The following is a 13,779-nucleotide window of genomic DNA, read 5'->3' as shown; positions in this document are numbered from 1 at the left end:
TGCTCTGCCCTGTTGCACGATCCAGGAGGAGCTCCAGGCTCCCTCAGTGCCAGCCTTGAGTACATTCATTGCAAATGAATGAAGTATCAAATAGTACATCTTATCTGTGTCCTTACTTTCTATTTCTTGTGGAAGCAATCCTGCAAGACCCCAATATGGACCACCCACTCCTGTCACAGGGCCAACAATATTTCTCTTCCCTTGATGAATATTTCTATCACTGAGATAAAAATAATACTGAAGACCCCTTCTAAAAATAGTAATATATATTTTAACCCTGCTTATCAGATTGAGAGACTGATTAGTGAAGAAATACATGGTTGCATTTATTTTTAAGTTGAAATACTGTAACTTAACAGTTTAACTGGACTTTCAAGTTTGTGAAGGCTTTCATCCCGTGACTTCCACTGCTTGAGATAGGTTAGTTAAATTAGCTTTATAATGCACCTGGGAGCTGCATAAAATTGATTTACCCCATGATGAAATCAAATTAGTTCTGCAATGGCACTCTGGCTATTTCAGAGTGCCCCATACGGCTTCATGAGACTGAAAACTCCTGTATCCAATTCAAGCTTAATGGTGAATTCAAGGAAACAAAATTATAGGAGCTTAGTCTGAAGGTGATACTGATGCTAGCATTTAGAGAAAAAATCCTTGGCCACTATATATAGAAGGGATCCACAGAAAAGGAAAAGTCCCATGACATCATGCCGCCTAGCCACACACCAGGGCATGAGGGTATGCCATGACTCAGAGAAGGAGATCACTTTTGGAAGCAAGAATGCAGAAGGGGGTATGTCCTTCTAGGAGGCCTGTCTCTGCTCCCTGCAGCACACCTCCCTAATTCCATGGAGGCTGCAGGAGCAGCAGGATGGAAAGATCCCAGGCCTAAGACCATCCTTTCCATCCAGAGACCCCAGGCCCAGAGCTCCCTAGTAGTGAGATGGGGCACCAGGGGCTGCTAGAAGCCATGATGGAGAATTTGGGTGTGACAGATGAACATTATATCTGTGTGACAAAGTTGCTTGCTGAAGGCTCTATGAAGATTAGACCAAATGTTTTTCTGTCATTTGTTTAGATATTAAGCTATATGTTGTTGCTAAGAGCCTAATTAAAGTTTAAGATGTAGTAAGGCCTTGTATGAAGTAAGGCCTAGTAAATTTAGCAAAGCCTTGAAGCAGTAAGGCCCTGTAGCATAATTAAAATTAACCTGATCAAAAGAATGCAAGGCCTGTACTGCTATTGGTCAGTCTAAGGACAGGTGAAATAAAAAGAATCTGAATGGCTGTAAGTTATCAGCACAGCTCAGAAGTTATAAATTGGCGGCCCATAAAGAAATCATTCAAAAGGAAGATACAGCTCTGTGAAAGGGATGAATTAGCCGTTGACCTGGATCAGAGGGCCTGTGGATCTCAAGGAGCCCAAGGACTGAATACCAGAGCCCTTCCCCATACCTCTTGGACAGTGCTGTTCAGGGATGCCTGACTTCACTGAGCTTTGTGGAAAGAGAAACTTGTCATACATCAGGCATCACAGGGGACTGCTGATAAGTTGCTGACACAAATTATTATTGTCTGTCATTATTTGTCTTAGTATACCACGTGTAGTCATGTTTTTATTAAGTCAATAAAACTTACTTACCTTTCTACCCTCGACTGTACTGTCAATCCTGGACCCTCCACAGGTGGCTAGGACACTTGGGCATTCAGAATGCCTTGCTTTTGGCTTCTATTATGTGGAAGCAGACAGGGCGGGCAACTCATGCCCCAGTGTCAAGGTCTTTTAGAATTTGTCTCCCTGGATGTAGGATGGGACACTTTCAATTATTCCAGGCTGACAATTAGACACTTTTGCTAATGACCATGAGTCACTAGTTGAATCCTGCAGGTGGGGATGAATAGAACTGAGTACAAATCTTCCTTCTTGCCTAAAGTCAACCAGCTCCCAACATTAGGACCAGATCAGAACTGGATAGAGGATACAGTTCCCAGGTTTCATTCCACATTCTCCAGAATCAAGAAGTCCAGCTGTCCCAGGATGGAGCAGATCCCTTCTTACAGGACAAGACTCTGTACCCTATTCCCTGATCACTTTGATCCCACGAGCACCAGATCAGGGTAAGCATCCCTCCTGACTTATCTCGGCTGAGTTCCACTCTGCAAAGAGCTGGGTCGCTATTGCAGACAATTCTCTTCTGAAGCATAGAACTTGAGTCCCCAATTGCTTGTATTACACTTACTGAGCACCAAAGGGAATTGTTTAGGAAGAAACTCCTAATTATTCACTCACTCCGGATTCTACCACGAGGCCTGCTGCACTGTCCTGCCCGGATGGATACAGCTGTGCTCCGCGAAGGACCCAGGCGGAGGCGGGGCTGAAGACAGGAGTCGCGCGCTGGATTTTAGGAGCATCTCCTGGCAATGAGCCCCCGACCTGGACGCGTTTGCCGCTCCCAGCTCCTCTCAAACCCCTCCCCGCCGCCCGTGGGCACAGATCTCCTCTAGTTCGGTTCCCCTGACCCCCTGGTCTCCCTCGGGGAGCGGGAGAGTGGAAGCAGAAGTGGAAGGGTTCTGAGAGGGGGAAAGGGTCAGGACCCGGGTAGTTGCCGGTTTGTAGCAAGGACCCAGGGTGGGTGTCACGAAACATCGTGACGTGTGCCAAAGCCGGGGGAAGAGGCGCCCTCCGGTGCAGCCAGGGCCCGGGACGCTGGAGACCCGAGCGGGCAGAACCGGAGCCATGAGGCTGCAACTGCGCGCGCTCTGCCTGCTCTGCGCCGGTGAGTGTCCGCTCGGGCTCTGCGAGCCCCGCCGCCCGCCTGGCTCGCTCGGAGCGGTCTGGGGCAAAGCTGAATTCCGCACCTGGCTTCTTGGTCGGAGAGGCTGCATCCGCGGGAAGGGGCGCTGGGCTAACGACCTCCTGCCTGCTGGAGAAGTAACTCCCCGGGTGCTGGGGAGAAGTAGTGGGAGGTTGCGGCATTTCTGAGCTCCTTTTCCCAAGCTTGGGGGAGAAGGTTGAGGAAATCAGGGAGGTATCGACAAAGCAGACCGTGAGAGTGATAAGTGGAGCAGAACAAGATGGATGGAGGGAAAGGAGGGAAGCTCAGGTCGGTTAATGGTGCAGAGAGAGCGAGCCGGTAATTACGGCCTGTTAGAGCAAGTGAGAAGGAAAACGCAGCAGACACGCAGACAGAACCTGGGAATGGTGGATCAGCCTCGTATGGGTTCGCCCTCCCGCCTTCCCTTGAGTGCAATTAAGATGCACTCACCTCCCTCTGTCTGCCCATCCATCTACATCCTCCCGGCCTTCAGACGGCCAGACAAGCAGAGCGTGGAGAAAGCTCAGGGAGAGGCGGAAGGAGGGATGCGATGATAAACAGCAAATTCTTACCTAGTAATCTTTAAAAAATGCATGTTCATCCCCTCCAGTCTTCTGCTGCGGAGCCCAAGTGTCCCAGAGCCCCGAGGCGCTGGTGACCCGTGAAGGGGACCACTCCACCATGGCCTGTGCTTACTCCAGCGCTTTCCAGACCTTCCAGTGGTACCGGCAGGTCCCCTCGGGGGTGATCACCCACCTCCTGTCCGTTCCCACCAACCGGAATATCACAGAGGGGCTGTTCACGGGGGAGAGCCGGGAAGACGGCAAGAAGGGCTCCCTGCACCTGTCGCAGACCCAGATGGGGGACTCCGGCCGCTACTTCTGTGCGGTGCAGGATGCACAGTGACACGGGCAGAGCCGGGGGCCGCACAAAAACCGCCCTCCCCAGGCAGCCGGGACGGGCTGGATACAGGAAGTACCCGTGACCAGTAGGCCCAAGTCCTTACTGGACATAATTTCTCCCTCTTTCTACTGGTCGCTCTGGCCCGGATTCACCGCTGGAATCAATGGACCAAGATCCCGAGATTCACTGCATGTAGAAGGGGCAGAGTCAGCTCGTGTCCCGCAGGAACAGCAAGAGGAGAGACATGAGAGCAAGAGAGAGACTCTTCCTCCCTCAGACCCGCACTCAAGTCCTCTCTAACCCCACACCCCCTCCCCGCCGCCCCCGCTCCTGCTCCGGGTCTCTCTGTCACTGGCGCCGCAGCAACACAAATCCTGTCTATCAATAACTCGCTGGATGCCGGAAAACCCCGTCTGGTCTCCCCCAACCGGAGCAGACGCTCCCCTTCTCTGAGGGCTGCTCCGTCGTCAGCGTCCGGCAGCAGTGAAAAAAAATCCCCCTGGTCTCTCGGAAAGAGCCTCGCTGGGGCCTGGCTCGGCACCGTCTGGGGTAGCGGAGATGTACTTGCAGGTCGGGCAGTGGCCGAGGGAGGGCGGGAGCATCCCTGCCCCCGGGGTGCGGGAGGTCGGGCTCCTTCCCGCGCCCCCGCCCCGCTCATCTCTCCCTTCAGGCGAGGGGAGGCGGGAGGAGCCCGGATGCTTGGAGTCCCCGGATACCGGGAGGAGAGGCGTGGAGAGAGCGGATAGCGGGAGTCTCTCCGGAGCAGCAGCGACTTCATCCTGGGATGTGGACTTGGCACCGTCCAGAAAGCGATCGCAGGTCGGAGTCTGCAAGGCATAGCGGCGTTCAAGCTCCCCCCCAGGGTCCAGCGGCCGAAACAAGGAGGCCTCTGGGCGGGCGGGACGAGGGCATAGAGCTTGATGAACCTGCTGCCGGGAGGTGCGGGAAGGTGACGGGGAGAGGGTGGGGATCGTGTCTGGGCTCTCACCTCCGCAGTGTTTTCCTTGCAGCACAGTGCAGCGAGTACTCCTTGCTTGCCTCTTCCCCCGCGGACCCACCCAGCATCGACGTATTCCCGCACGCACGCCAAGCGTCTCTATCCTCCTAGTCTGTAACTGGTTCTCCCAGCCTCACGTTTCTGTGTTTCCCCGCCGGCGCCCGTATCCGTATTGGCAGACAAGACGGACCTGGGAGGGACTCAATTGTCCCGATTGCACTCCGGGGCTTTGATGTCTCCCGGATTTCGTCCCTGGCTAAGGGACTCCGCGGAGTCTCACTCTCCGGGGGAGCTGCAGGAAACCTTTCATCCGCCTGTTCCTTCTCTGCAGCTCCCACGACTCACCGCCAGGAGGCGCCGGAGCGCCCCGCACGGGCCCATGCCGGTCTCCAGCCCCGAGTAGTTCTTCGCCGAGTCCAGGTCTCGGGTCTCCTCCCACATCTGCCCACCCACAGACTCGGGAGGGTCACTGGTATCCAGCAGGAGCTGGGGAGGTTCAGCTAAGGGCAGAAAAGCGGAGAGCAACAGACAGCTGACACCTGCCCATATCCGCGGGCTAATCAGCTCCGTCAGCAGCCAGCTGTGCCCTGGGTCTCCAGCTGCAGAAAGACGAGGGAGATTCATTCCCTCTGGTTCTCGGGGACCGGAGTAGAAGTTCCGCTCGGTGCAGAGACCCCGAGATCCTCCCCGCCAGGATGGGCGCAGCGCCGGGCTCCGTCCTCGTGCTGCTGGCGGTCCTGAGTGAGTCGGGGCGCACTGTCCGGTCTTTCTCTGACACTCCTACGAACCCCAATGCCCGTCCCCTGCCTCCGGTGGTCCCCAGGCACAGCCCCTCCGTTCCTCTCTGTTGCTTGGTCCGTGCACGTCTGTCCATCTGCGGCCCCTGTCTCGTTCTCCCCTAACTTTTTCCAGGACGATTATCGTTTGACTAAGTGGTGAGTTGGGGAGCGGGGAGAGGTGCGGACATTCAAACCAGTTGCGAGTCTCCGGCCCAGTCCATCCACTCTCCTCGTGCCTTTTTTCCCAGGTGCCGCGGGCAGAGCTCAGATCCTGCAGCCGCCCTCTGCAGAGGCGCCGGAGGGAGCTCCGCTCAACCTCACCTGCTCCCACTCCTCAATCACGGATGAAACCGTATTTTGGTACCGGCAATTCTCGGACCGTGGCCTCCAGTTCCTCGTGTCCGGGTACACGGGCACCGCCTCTTCCTCCGCCCTGGAGGGGGCTCTGCACATCTCCGCCGACAGACGGGCCAGCGTCCTGGAGCTCCGCCGAGCCGGGCGGGGGGACGCGGCCGTGTATTACTGCGCTCTGAGAAACACGGTGCGACAGCCTGAGCCTGCCCCGCACAAGAACTCCCTGCGCCTGGGAGGAGCACACGGTTGGGGTGGGGGAGGGCAGAGGTTGCAGGGGAAGAAATGCGGGTGGGTAGGAAAGGGGCTGCGGGTCGGGTCTTTTAGGAGAAAAGGCTGGATTCAGCAATAGAGCAACGAAATGGCTTTAAAACCTCATCGGAGAAGGCTAATGCTGAAGACTGGTTCCCGACAGGATTGCTGACGAGCAGGGACTCTGTCGCCAAAACAGACAAGGAAGCAGTGTTAAAAGTAAAATCTGGCAATAAAAGTGTTCCCCGCAGAATGTCCTTCAACAGATCGAGACACTGATCTATCTCTTTTTGCGGTACCGTATCAAAACACGAGGTTTGTGATCACGGTCTTCCACAGGTCTCTTTTCTTTCAGGCATACAGACTTTCCAATAAGCGGACTTTAAATTTCCTCTTTCTCCATATCCTGCCGGAGAAACTCCCCCTGTCTCTTCCTGATGGTAAGCAGCAGCTTCCTCACGCAGCCTGCTGTTGACAAAATATCTCCACTTGAGCTGTGACTTGTCCAGCATACCTTCAAGATGTGCCTTAAGTATCATCTCTCAGTCGTTTCAATTCTGTTTTCCATGCTTGGCGATATTGTCCGGCATTCTGATACACACACGAGGACCGGCATAGCATAGCAATCCAAAACTCTTAGCTTCGTCCCTATAGAAACTTTACTATCTGTCAATATATTTTTTCATTTTCCGAAATGCATCTTTTGCCATACCTATCATTTGTTCTATGTCGTGATCACTTCTACCGTCTGATGTTATCCAGCTTCCCACTTATATTTGTTGATCTCCCTTCTCTGTTCCTTATCTACTTGGATGTTACATACAGGAATTGCCTTCTTCTTCTATCCTTGATACTTAGACCCTTCTTCTCGCTTTCACTAACAATTTTATCTCATATTTCCTGCGGATTCTCTTCTAGGAAGCACCTAGTAAGACTGTTTCATCAATATAACGCAAGTTGTTCAGATTCTGATCGCCACTATTCAGCCCTGGTAAATCCTGTCTCCTTCAGTATTTTCCATTACCCACGAGCCCAGCACGCCCTGCGCTCCAAAAGCAAGAAATTGCTACATCGCTGCAGTGTACAAATAGATGGGGTGGGATAGAAACACCCCCAACATCCGACCCGGGGCTTTAGGATCAAAGGAAGGGAGGTGGCTCTACAGGGAGCTCGGAGGAGAACCGCCTCCCGGCCCTACTGGAGGGTGGGAGGTCTGGTCGGATCCGTCCCTTCCTCCAGTGTTTCTGCAGGAGCCCGGGCCGCTTGCAACGTTCAGCCAAAGTCTGTGAGGTTGACCCAAGTGTCTTAAAGACCCGAAGTGCTGGTGACCCAGATCAGAATCCTCCTCCATAACTTGTGTTTACGCCGACGCTTACGAGAGCGTCCAGTGGGACCGGCAGGTCCCCTTGGAAGAGATCACCCACCTCCTGACGTTCAGCTTTACTCAGAGTGTCACCCGAGGGGTGGCTCGAGGGTGAATGGCTGGAGACCCGTCCGAAGATTTCCTTGCGCCTCGCTGGGACGTGTCTGGCGGACGCCAGCCACGATTTATGTGGAGCGGACGCACGCAGGCACGGAGAGAGTCGGGCACTGCCCAACATCCCCATCCCCTGGCAGGAAGGCTGCAGTGGCTGACACCACCTCAGCTCATGGGCTTTTCCAACAAGACCCGGCTAGACCAGAAGGGACGTGCCCAATATAATCCCATAAGCTAGAGAAACCTCAAAGAAATGGGTGTCTTTTGCTGGCTCCTTTCCCCCCGGCCACTGTGGAATAAATGCTCCCACCCTGAGGAGATGGGGATCCCGCAGGTCTAGGCAGCCATCGATTCCTAAAGCGGTGCCGGCAGAGCATCAATGACCACGTCCTATGCGAGTCGTGCGTGGCAGGTTCTGCTCTGGTCCTCGTGACACCCCGTCCGGGAAACTCATCCCTTCTCGTGTGAGTGGGACCGGGGCACTGGAATCAGTCCAGTGATCCTGGAAATTGTCACCTGCATTTACTAGGAACGAGGAAACGGTGTGGGGGGTAAGACAAGGGGCCGAACAGACTGATACTGAGAAGAGAAAGGGACCGTATAAGGATGCAGTGGGCGCAGTTCAGAGAGAGGAGTTGAAAGGGACTGACTTGGCCCTCCTTGGAGAGCAACAGGAGCTGCTGCAGGTCAATGGGGTTGTGCTGCCATCTACCGGTCGCTCCTCTTCTCTATTGCCGCTGCCCTGCAGGGAAAAGAATCGGGGCTAGCTGATCCCCACGCCGGATCTACTCAGTCACTGTCTAGTAAAGTGGGGAAAGAGAGAGATGGGGTAAGAAAGAGAGAGAAAGAGAGAGCGAGACAGAGAGAGAGAGAAAGAGAGAGAGTGAGTTGCTTATTTCACGGGGACATCTGAAAGATTGTCTGGAAGTAAGTTCCCATGTCTTTTGCATACATGACGGGAATACCCCACCTCGCTCACACATAGAGACATTCCCGAAGTCTATCACACACTGCCCTCACGCTCCCACCTTCCCAACATCCCCTCAGTGCTCACTCCCGGGACTCAGATTTACAGCACGGAAACATAGATCGGGCTCTCGCCTACCCACGTTCACACCCCAGACATAACTTGCGGATGTTCAACATGTCAGTCCTGCACCCAGAAAACGCGGACTCACCCCGCAGCCCCACGCAGCGCCGCTTGCCCCGCAGCGACATGCAGAGTCACCATAGACCTCAGGCTAAAGCGCTACAGATTCACCTTCTTCACCCCGGCTCCAACTCACCCGCAGACTTATGCGGGTGAGCCCCGGCAGATGTAAAGGAAGAACAGCAGGGGTAGGATCAGCCCGCTCGGGCCCTGCGTGAAGCCGCCTCTGATGAGTGAAATGAGTGAAAACGTAGTTAGGCATCAGTAGTTCTCGGACCCCGGGCTCCAGCTCATCGTGTCCGGGCAGAAGGGCACCGTCCTTTCCTCCGCCTCGGAGGCGGTTCTACACATCTCTGCCTACAGACGGGCCGGCGCCCTGGCGGGCCACCGAGCCGGGAGGGGGGACGCGGCCGTGTATTACTGGCGACGGTGGGGGGAAGAGACACAGTGGTCCTAGCACAAGCACTCCTAGCGCTTGGCTGGCAGGAGCATACGGTCGGGGAGATAGCGGGAAAGGGGTGTGGATGAGTAGGATAGGGGCTGCAGATCGGACCTTTTAGGAGAAAAGGCTAGATTCATCGGAGAGCAACGAAATGCCTTTAAAACCTCACGGGAGCAAGCTAATGCTGGAGCCAGGTGCCGGACGATATTGGTGAGAGCAGACTCTTGCCAGACCAACAAGGAAGCAGACTTACAAGGAAACCTAGCAATAACTGTATTCTTCTCATAACATCCGCCAGCAGATCGACGCCATTAACACTAAGGAACTGTTGGAAAGAAAAAGGAACCAAGGCAGAGAGGTGGATGCAGGAAGAGAGGAAAGGCCGACGGGTATCATAAACCTCGGTCCTTTCCTCCTGTCTGCAGAGCTCCCACCAGTGCTATTGCAGCACGAACCAATTACCCGCGAGCCCAGCACGTGTCCTATTCTCCACCAGGAACAAATCGATACATCGCAGCGGCTTCCTGATCAAACCCCATCACTGGCTCCGGCCCCTCCCGCAGGGTCTTGTCCAGCCCCACTCTCCGAGCAGGACCGCTCCCGCCCCTCGGTGTCCCCGGCACTTCCCGGTGTTGCCCGACAGGGGCCGCCGCAGCCCATGCCGCAGCCCGCGCAGCCCCATCGCTGAGCCCAGCCAGGAGCGGGACCTGGAATCAAGGCCTGACATCTGGGCCCGCAGCCGCCCCCGCCCGCAGACTGGGAGGCCTCGGGGGGCTCCGTTGAGTGCGTAAATCCACGAAAGACACATGGGGATGCAGGTTTCTGCGATTGCTCCCAGGACTGTCTCCCTCTCGCAGACAGGGGTGAAGGTGCGGGTTGCGCCTGCTCCGCGGACCGCCCCTTTCTTGGCCTGTAGCTGCAGGAAAGGGCGGAGGTTTCCGCTCCCCGACTCTCCCGGCACAGCGCGGGGCAGAGGCGCGGACACCCCAGAGCTTCCCGCAATGGGCGCGGCCCCGGGCTCCGTGCTGGTCCTGCTGGCGGGTCTGAGTGAGTGGACTTCAGTTCCCGGCTCCCGTCCCTCTCTGGCTCTCTTACCCCCGGGTCCTCCAGCCATTACTGTCCAGCTGCTCCTCTGCCCTCCCGCTGTTGCTCTCACTTTCTCTTCCGTCCCCTTACACACACTGTCTCACGAGGATGGCATTTGGCGAAGGGAATTTCCCCCTCGGGGTTTTGAGCAGTTGCAGGGAAAGAAATATTCCTTTGTGCACTTCTCGTTCCCCAGGTGCCGCGGCCAGAGCTGAGATCCTGCAGCCGGGCACTAGAGAGGCTCCGGAGGGAGCTCCGCTCAACCTCACCTGCAGCCACGGCTCTGTCTCCAACGAGAATATATTCTGGTACCGACAGTTCCCGAACGGCGGATTCCAGTTGCTCGTGTCCGGCTACAGGGGATACGTCGCTGTCTCCGCCCCGGAGGGAGCTCTGCACATCTCGGCGGACAGAAAATCCAGCGCCCTGGCGCTCCGCGCAGCCGGGCTGGGGGACGCGGCCGTGTATTACTGCGCTCTGAGCGACACGGTGCGACAACCGGGGGCTGCGCCGCACAAGAACCGGGACGGGGAGGCGGAGGAGAGCAGGCAGGGAGGAAGAGATGGGGACGCGTACAAGTGGGGCTGAGGGTCTGGTCTGCTCGTGGGGAAGAAGTGGAGTCACTGAAGGAAAAATTAATACATGAAAGGAGATGCTAATGATGTAGCCGGCGTCGGTGGAATTGGGCACGGCCACAAACTCGCCCGTTCAGACCGAAATAGGAAACAGAGTTAAAGGGAAACCCCCGAGAAAGGACTTCATCATGCCCCTGTGATATCTGGAAGCACACTGATGTCATCATTTCTGATGAGCTGATGGAGAGACCGACAGCTATGTAGGCAAGTGAAAAGGTGGGTGTACACAGGGCTGGAAGGCAGGCAGATGTGTGCACCACAACTCCGTTCTTTCCTTGTGTCCGTGAAGCTACCGCCAATGCTCCTGCGGACGGATCCGTTGCCCGGGATGTCAGGAGGTTCCCCTTTCAGCTGAAAGGAACAAAGCCCTTTGGAAAGTCTCTCGGGATAAATCATTGCGATTCCCGACGCAGCCGGGTCACTGCCACCCTCTGCCCCTTCCCCCGGGACTGATGCACCAGTAGCGGAGCGGGCTCCTGCCGCGGGGCTTCCCCTGCGGTTGCGGGAGTGCCGCCGGGGGCAGCCGCCGTGCTCTGGGTAGACCCGGCCGGCGCCGTGCTGCAGGGATCGGCTTTCCTCAAGGGCCAGGAGCCGAGGCTGAAGAAATGTTACTAAGAAAGGAGAGGAGGGGAGGGGGTTCCTCTGTGGGGCCGCCCAGCAGTGCCTCTGAGCCCGGAGCAACGCAGATTCAGAGCATCTGGGGCCGCGCTTTCCAACTCTCTGCTCGGTCTGTGGCTGTAGGAAAGCTGCTAAGTTTCCTTCTTGCTGAGTCTGTGGGGACCAGAATAGACGGGGGTCACTGGAGGCAAAGACCTTGGGATCTTCCCCTCGAGGATGTGTGCCGTGCTGTGCTCCGCTGTTGGGCTGATGCTGTTTCGGAGTGAATGCGGTTTGCGTTCCTGGCCGTTCCCACTCAGTGTCAGCAGATGCGCTCCTCTGTGCCCTGCTTCTCGCACGCACCCATCTTCTTTCTGTGTCCGGCAATCCAAATGCATCCGCCTGCCTTAACGGCTCAGAATCATAGACTCAGAGAAAATAAGGGGTGAAAGGGACATCAGGAGGTCATCTGTTCCAACCCCTTGACCAGCCCCAATTATATCATCTGTTTTAAGGCTTCATTTAGCCAGGTCTTAAAAACCTCCAAGGATGGAGATTCAACAGCCTCTCCGGGTAATAAGTTACAGTGTTTCACTACCCTCCTCGTGAGAAAGTTTTTATTCTAATATCTAATCTAAACTTCCCTTGTTGCAACTTGAGACCATTGCTCCTAGCTCTGCAATCTGCCACCACTGAGAGCTGTCTAGCAGTTGGATTCTGCATAAAACACGTCTCTGAGGGGTGATGTGGCGCTGCCCTTTCTGGAAATTCTCCCTCATGCTTTTTTAACTTAATACCCATTCCTCCCCATAAAGCATCCCCTACACCTCAGTGCCCCAGCCTGGAGCACTGAAGGCGGAGTCAAGAAGCAAAAAGTATCCAATTCATGGAGTGTCAAGAGCGGAGGAAACATCCCCTGCGGTTCACAGCCGCATCCGCCGGTGGGCGCCGCTGCAGCGGCAACCCGGGCTCAGCCTCTCCTCTAACACAGGGCGATTCGCACCTGCTGCCACGCGGCGCTGCTAGTTCTCCGGCCTTTCCTCCCCTCTGACAGTCCCAAGGAGGTATCATCACGAGCTGCACACAAGGACGTGGCCGCTGCGAAACGCTGCTGTGGGGAAAGCAAGGACCGGACCGGAGCGCAGCTGAAAAGGGAGCTCTCCTCCTGCTTTTCTCTTTACACCTGCAAGAAGAGGCTCCTGCTTGTGGGTCATCCGAGAAGAGAGAGAACGCGGTCCCAGGACTGTGGGAGATGCCTTTCACCGACACCGCCGTGCTCGTGGTGCTTCTCGTTTTCAGTGAGTGCAAAGTCCCCTGCACTTAGCTGGTTCCAGTGTCCGCTCCAGCGGGGCGTTGGGACAAAGCTGAGAGGTCGGTTCCGCCCAGGGCTCCGATCTGCGATCGGGGGAACCTGAGAGCAAGGAGCTGATGGCATTTTACCGCTCAGGGAAGACCCTCCACCCCACGAAACTCGTCTGGGCACATCAGGGTTTTCCAAGGGAAGTAGCTTCCCGCCTCCCAGTTTGAGGGGGATTTAAGTACCTAATTTCTGCGGTATGCTTTGATATTCCCTGACCCAGGTACGTAGGGCAAGGAAAAATCAGCCTCCGGACAAGATGGGGAAGCCCAGTTCCTGGGCACCTGGAGCTGAGGTTTTCCGAGCAAGTCACAGGGCTTGTACCTCGGGTCCGGCTGCGTCTGGATCCCTTAGGCATTTTTACCATCTCCGGCCTGGATAGTGACCTCATTTCTTCTCCTTTCAGCAGGGAGCTCTGCGCAGTCAGTAAGGCAAACAGAGGGATCCCTTACCGTCCGCGAAGGACATCCCGTGTTTATCAACTGCACCTACAAGGACTCGGGGGCTCCCTTTCTCCTCTGGTACCGGCAGGTCCCAGGCGACGCCCCTCGCCTCCTGCTGACCCAGTATAAAGACCTGGAAGAGGAGAAGGAGAAAGGCGGGCGCCGGTTCTCCGCAGACCTCGACAAATCCTCCTCGTCCTTCCACCTGGAGAAAAACGCCAGTGAAGCGAGCGACTCTGCGGTGTATTACTGCGCCCTGAGCGACACAGTGAAACCGCGGGGCGGGGGAGCTGTGCAAAAACCACCAAACACGACTGAGGAAAGCCAGGACCGTCCCGGCCTTGCATCTCTCCGGAGCTGGACGTGAAAAAGGGGTCAGAACCGCACCTGGACCTGAAAAACCTGTTTTCTGTATCATTCCAAGGCAGGTTAGGGTGAGAGGTGTAACATCTGAAGTTAAGGCTATAATCTGGCGGGGGAGAGTCAGGGCTCAGG

At 55.9% G+C, this 13,779-nt stretch overlaps 3 gene segments (V, D, J or C); all 3 read left to right on the top strand.

Annotated features, from left to right (window-relative positions):
• Nucleotides 1–2,736: 2,736 nt before the first annotated feature.
• Nucleotides 2,737–3,721, top strand: LOC132251723 (T cell receptor alpha variable 22-like). The segment is given in 2 exon segments: nucleotides 2,737–2,776; nucleotides 3,426–3,721. Coding segments are annotated over 2 exon segments (336 nt in total).
• A 1,183-nt stretch (nucleotides 3,722–4,904) lies between these two features.
• On the top strand, nucleotides 4,905–8,425 carry LOC132251351 (T cell receptor alpha variable 4-like). The segment is given in 2 exon segments: nucleotides 4,905–5,456; nucleotides 5,743–8,425. Coding segments are annotated over 2 exon segments (501 nt in total).
• Nucleotides 8,426–10,167: 1,742 nt separating this feature from the next.
• On the top strand, nucleotides 10,168–10,840 carry LOC132251722 (T cell receptor alpha variable 4-like). The segment is given in 2 exon segments: nucleotides 10,168–10,213; nucleotides 10,449–10,840. Coding segments are annotated over 2 exon segments (438 nt in total).
• Nucleotides 10,841–13,779: the final 2,939 nt, after the last annotated feature.

Source organism: Alligator mississippiensis, chromosome 7, assembly GCF_030867095.1.
Source record: "Alligator mississippiensis isolate rAllMis1 chromosome 7, rAllMis1, whole genome shotgun sequence".
NCBI lineage: Eukaryota > Metazoa > Chordata > Crocodylia > Alligatoridae > Alligator > Alligator mississippiensis.
The sequence above is the reverse complement of the archived record's forward strand: the minus strand, read 5'-3'. Positions and strand labels throughout refer to the sequence as shown.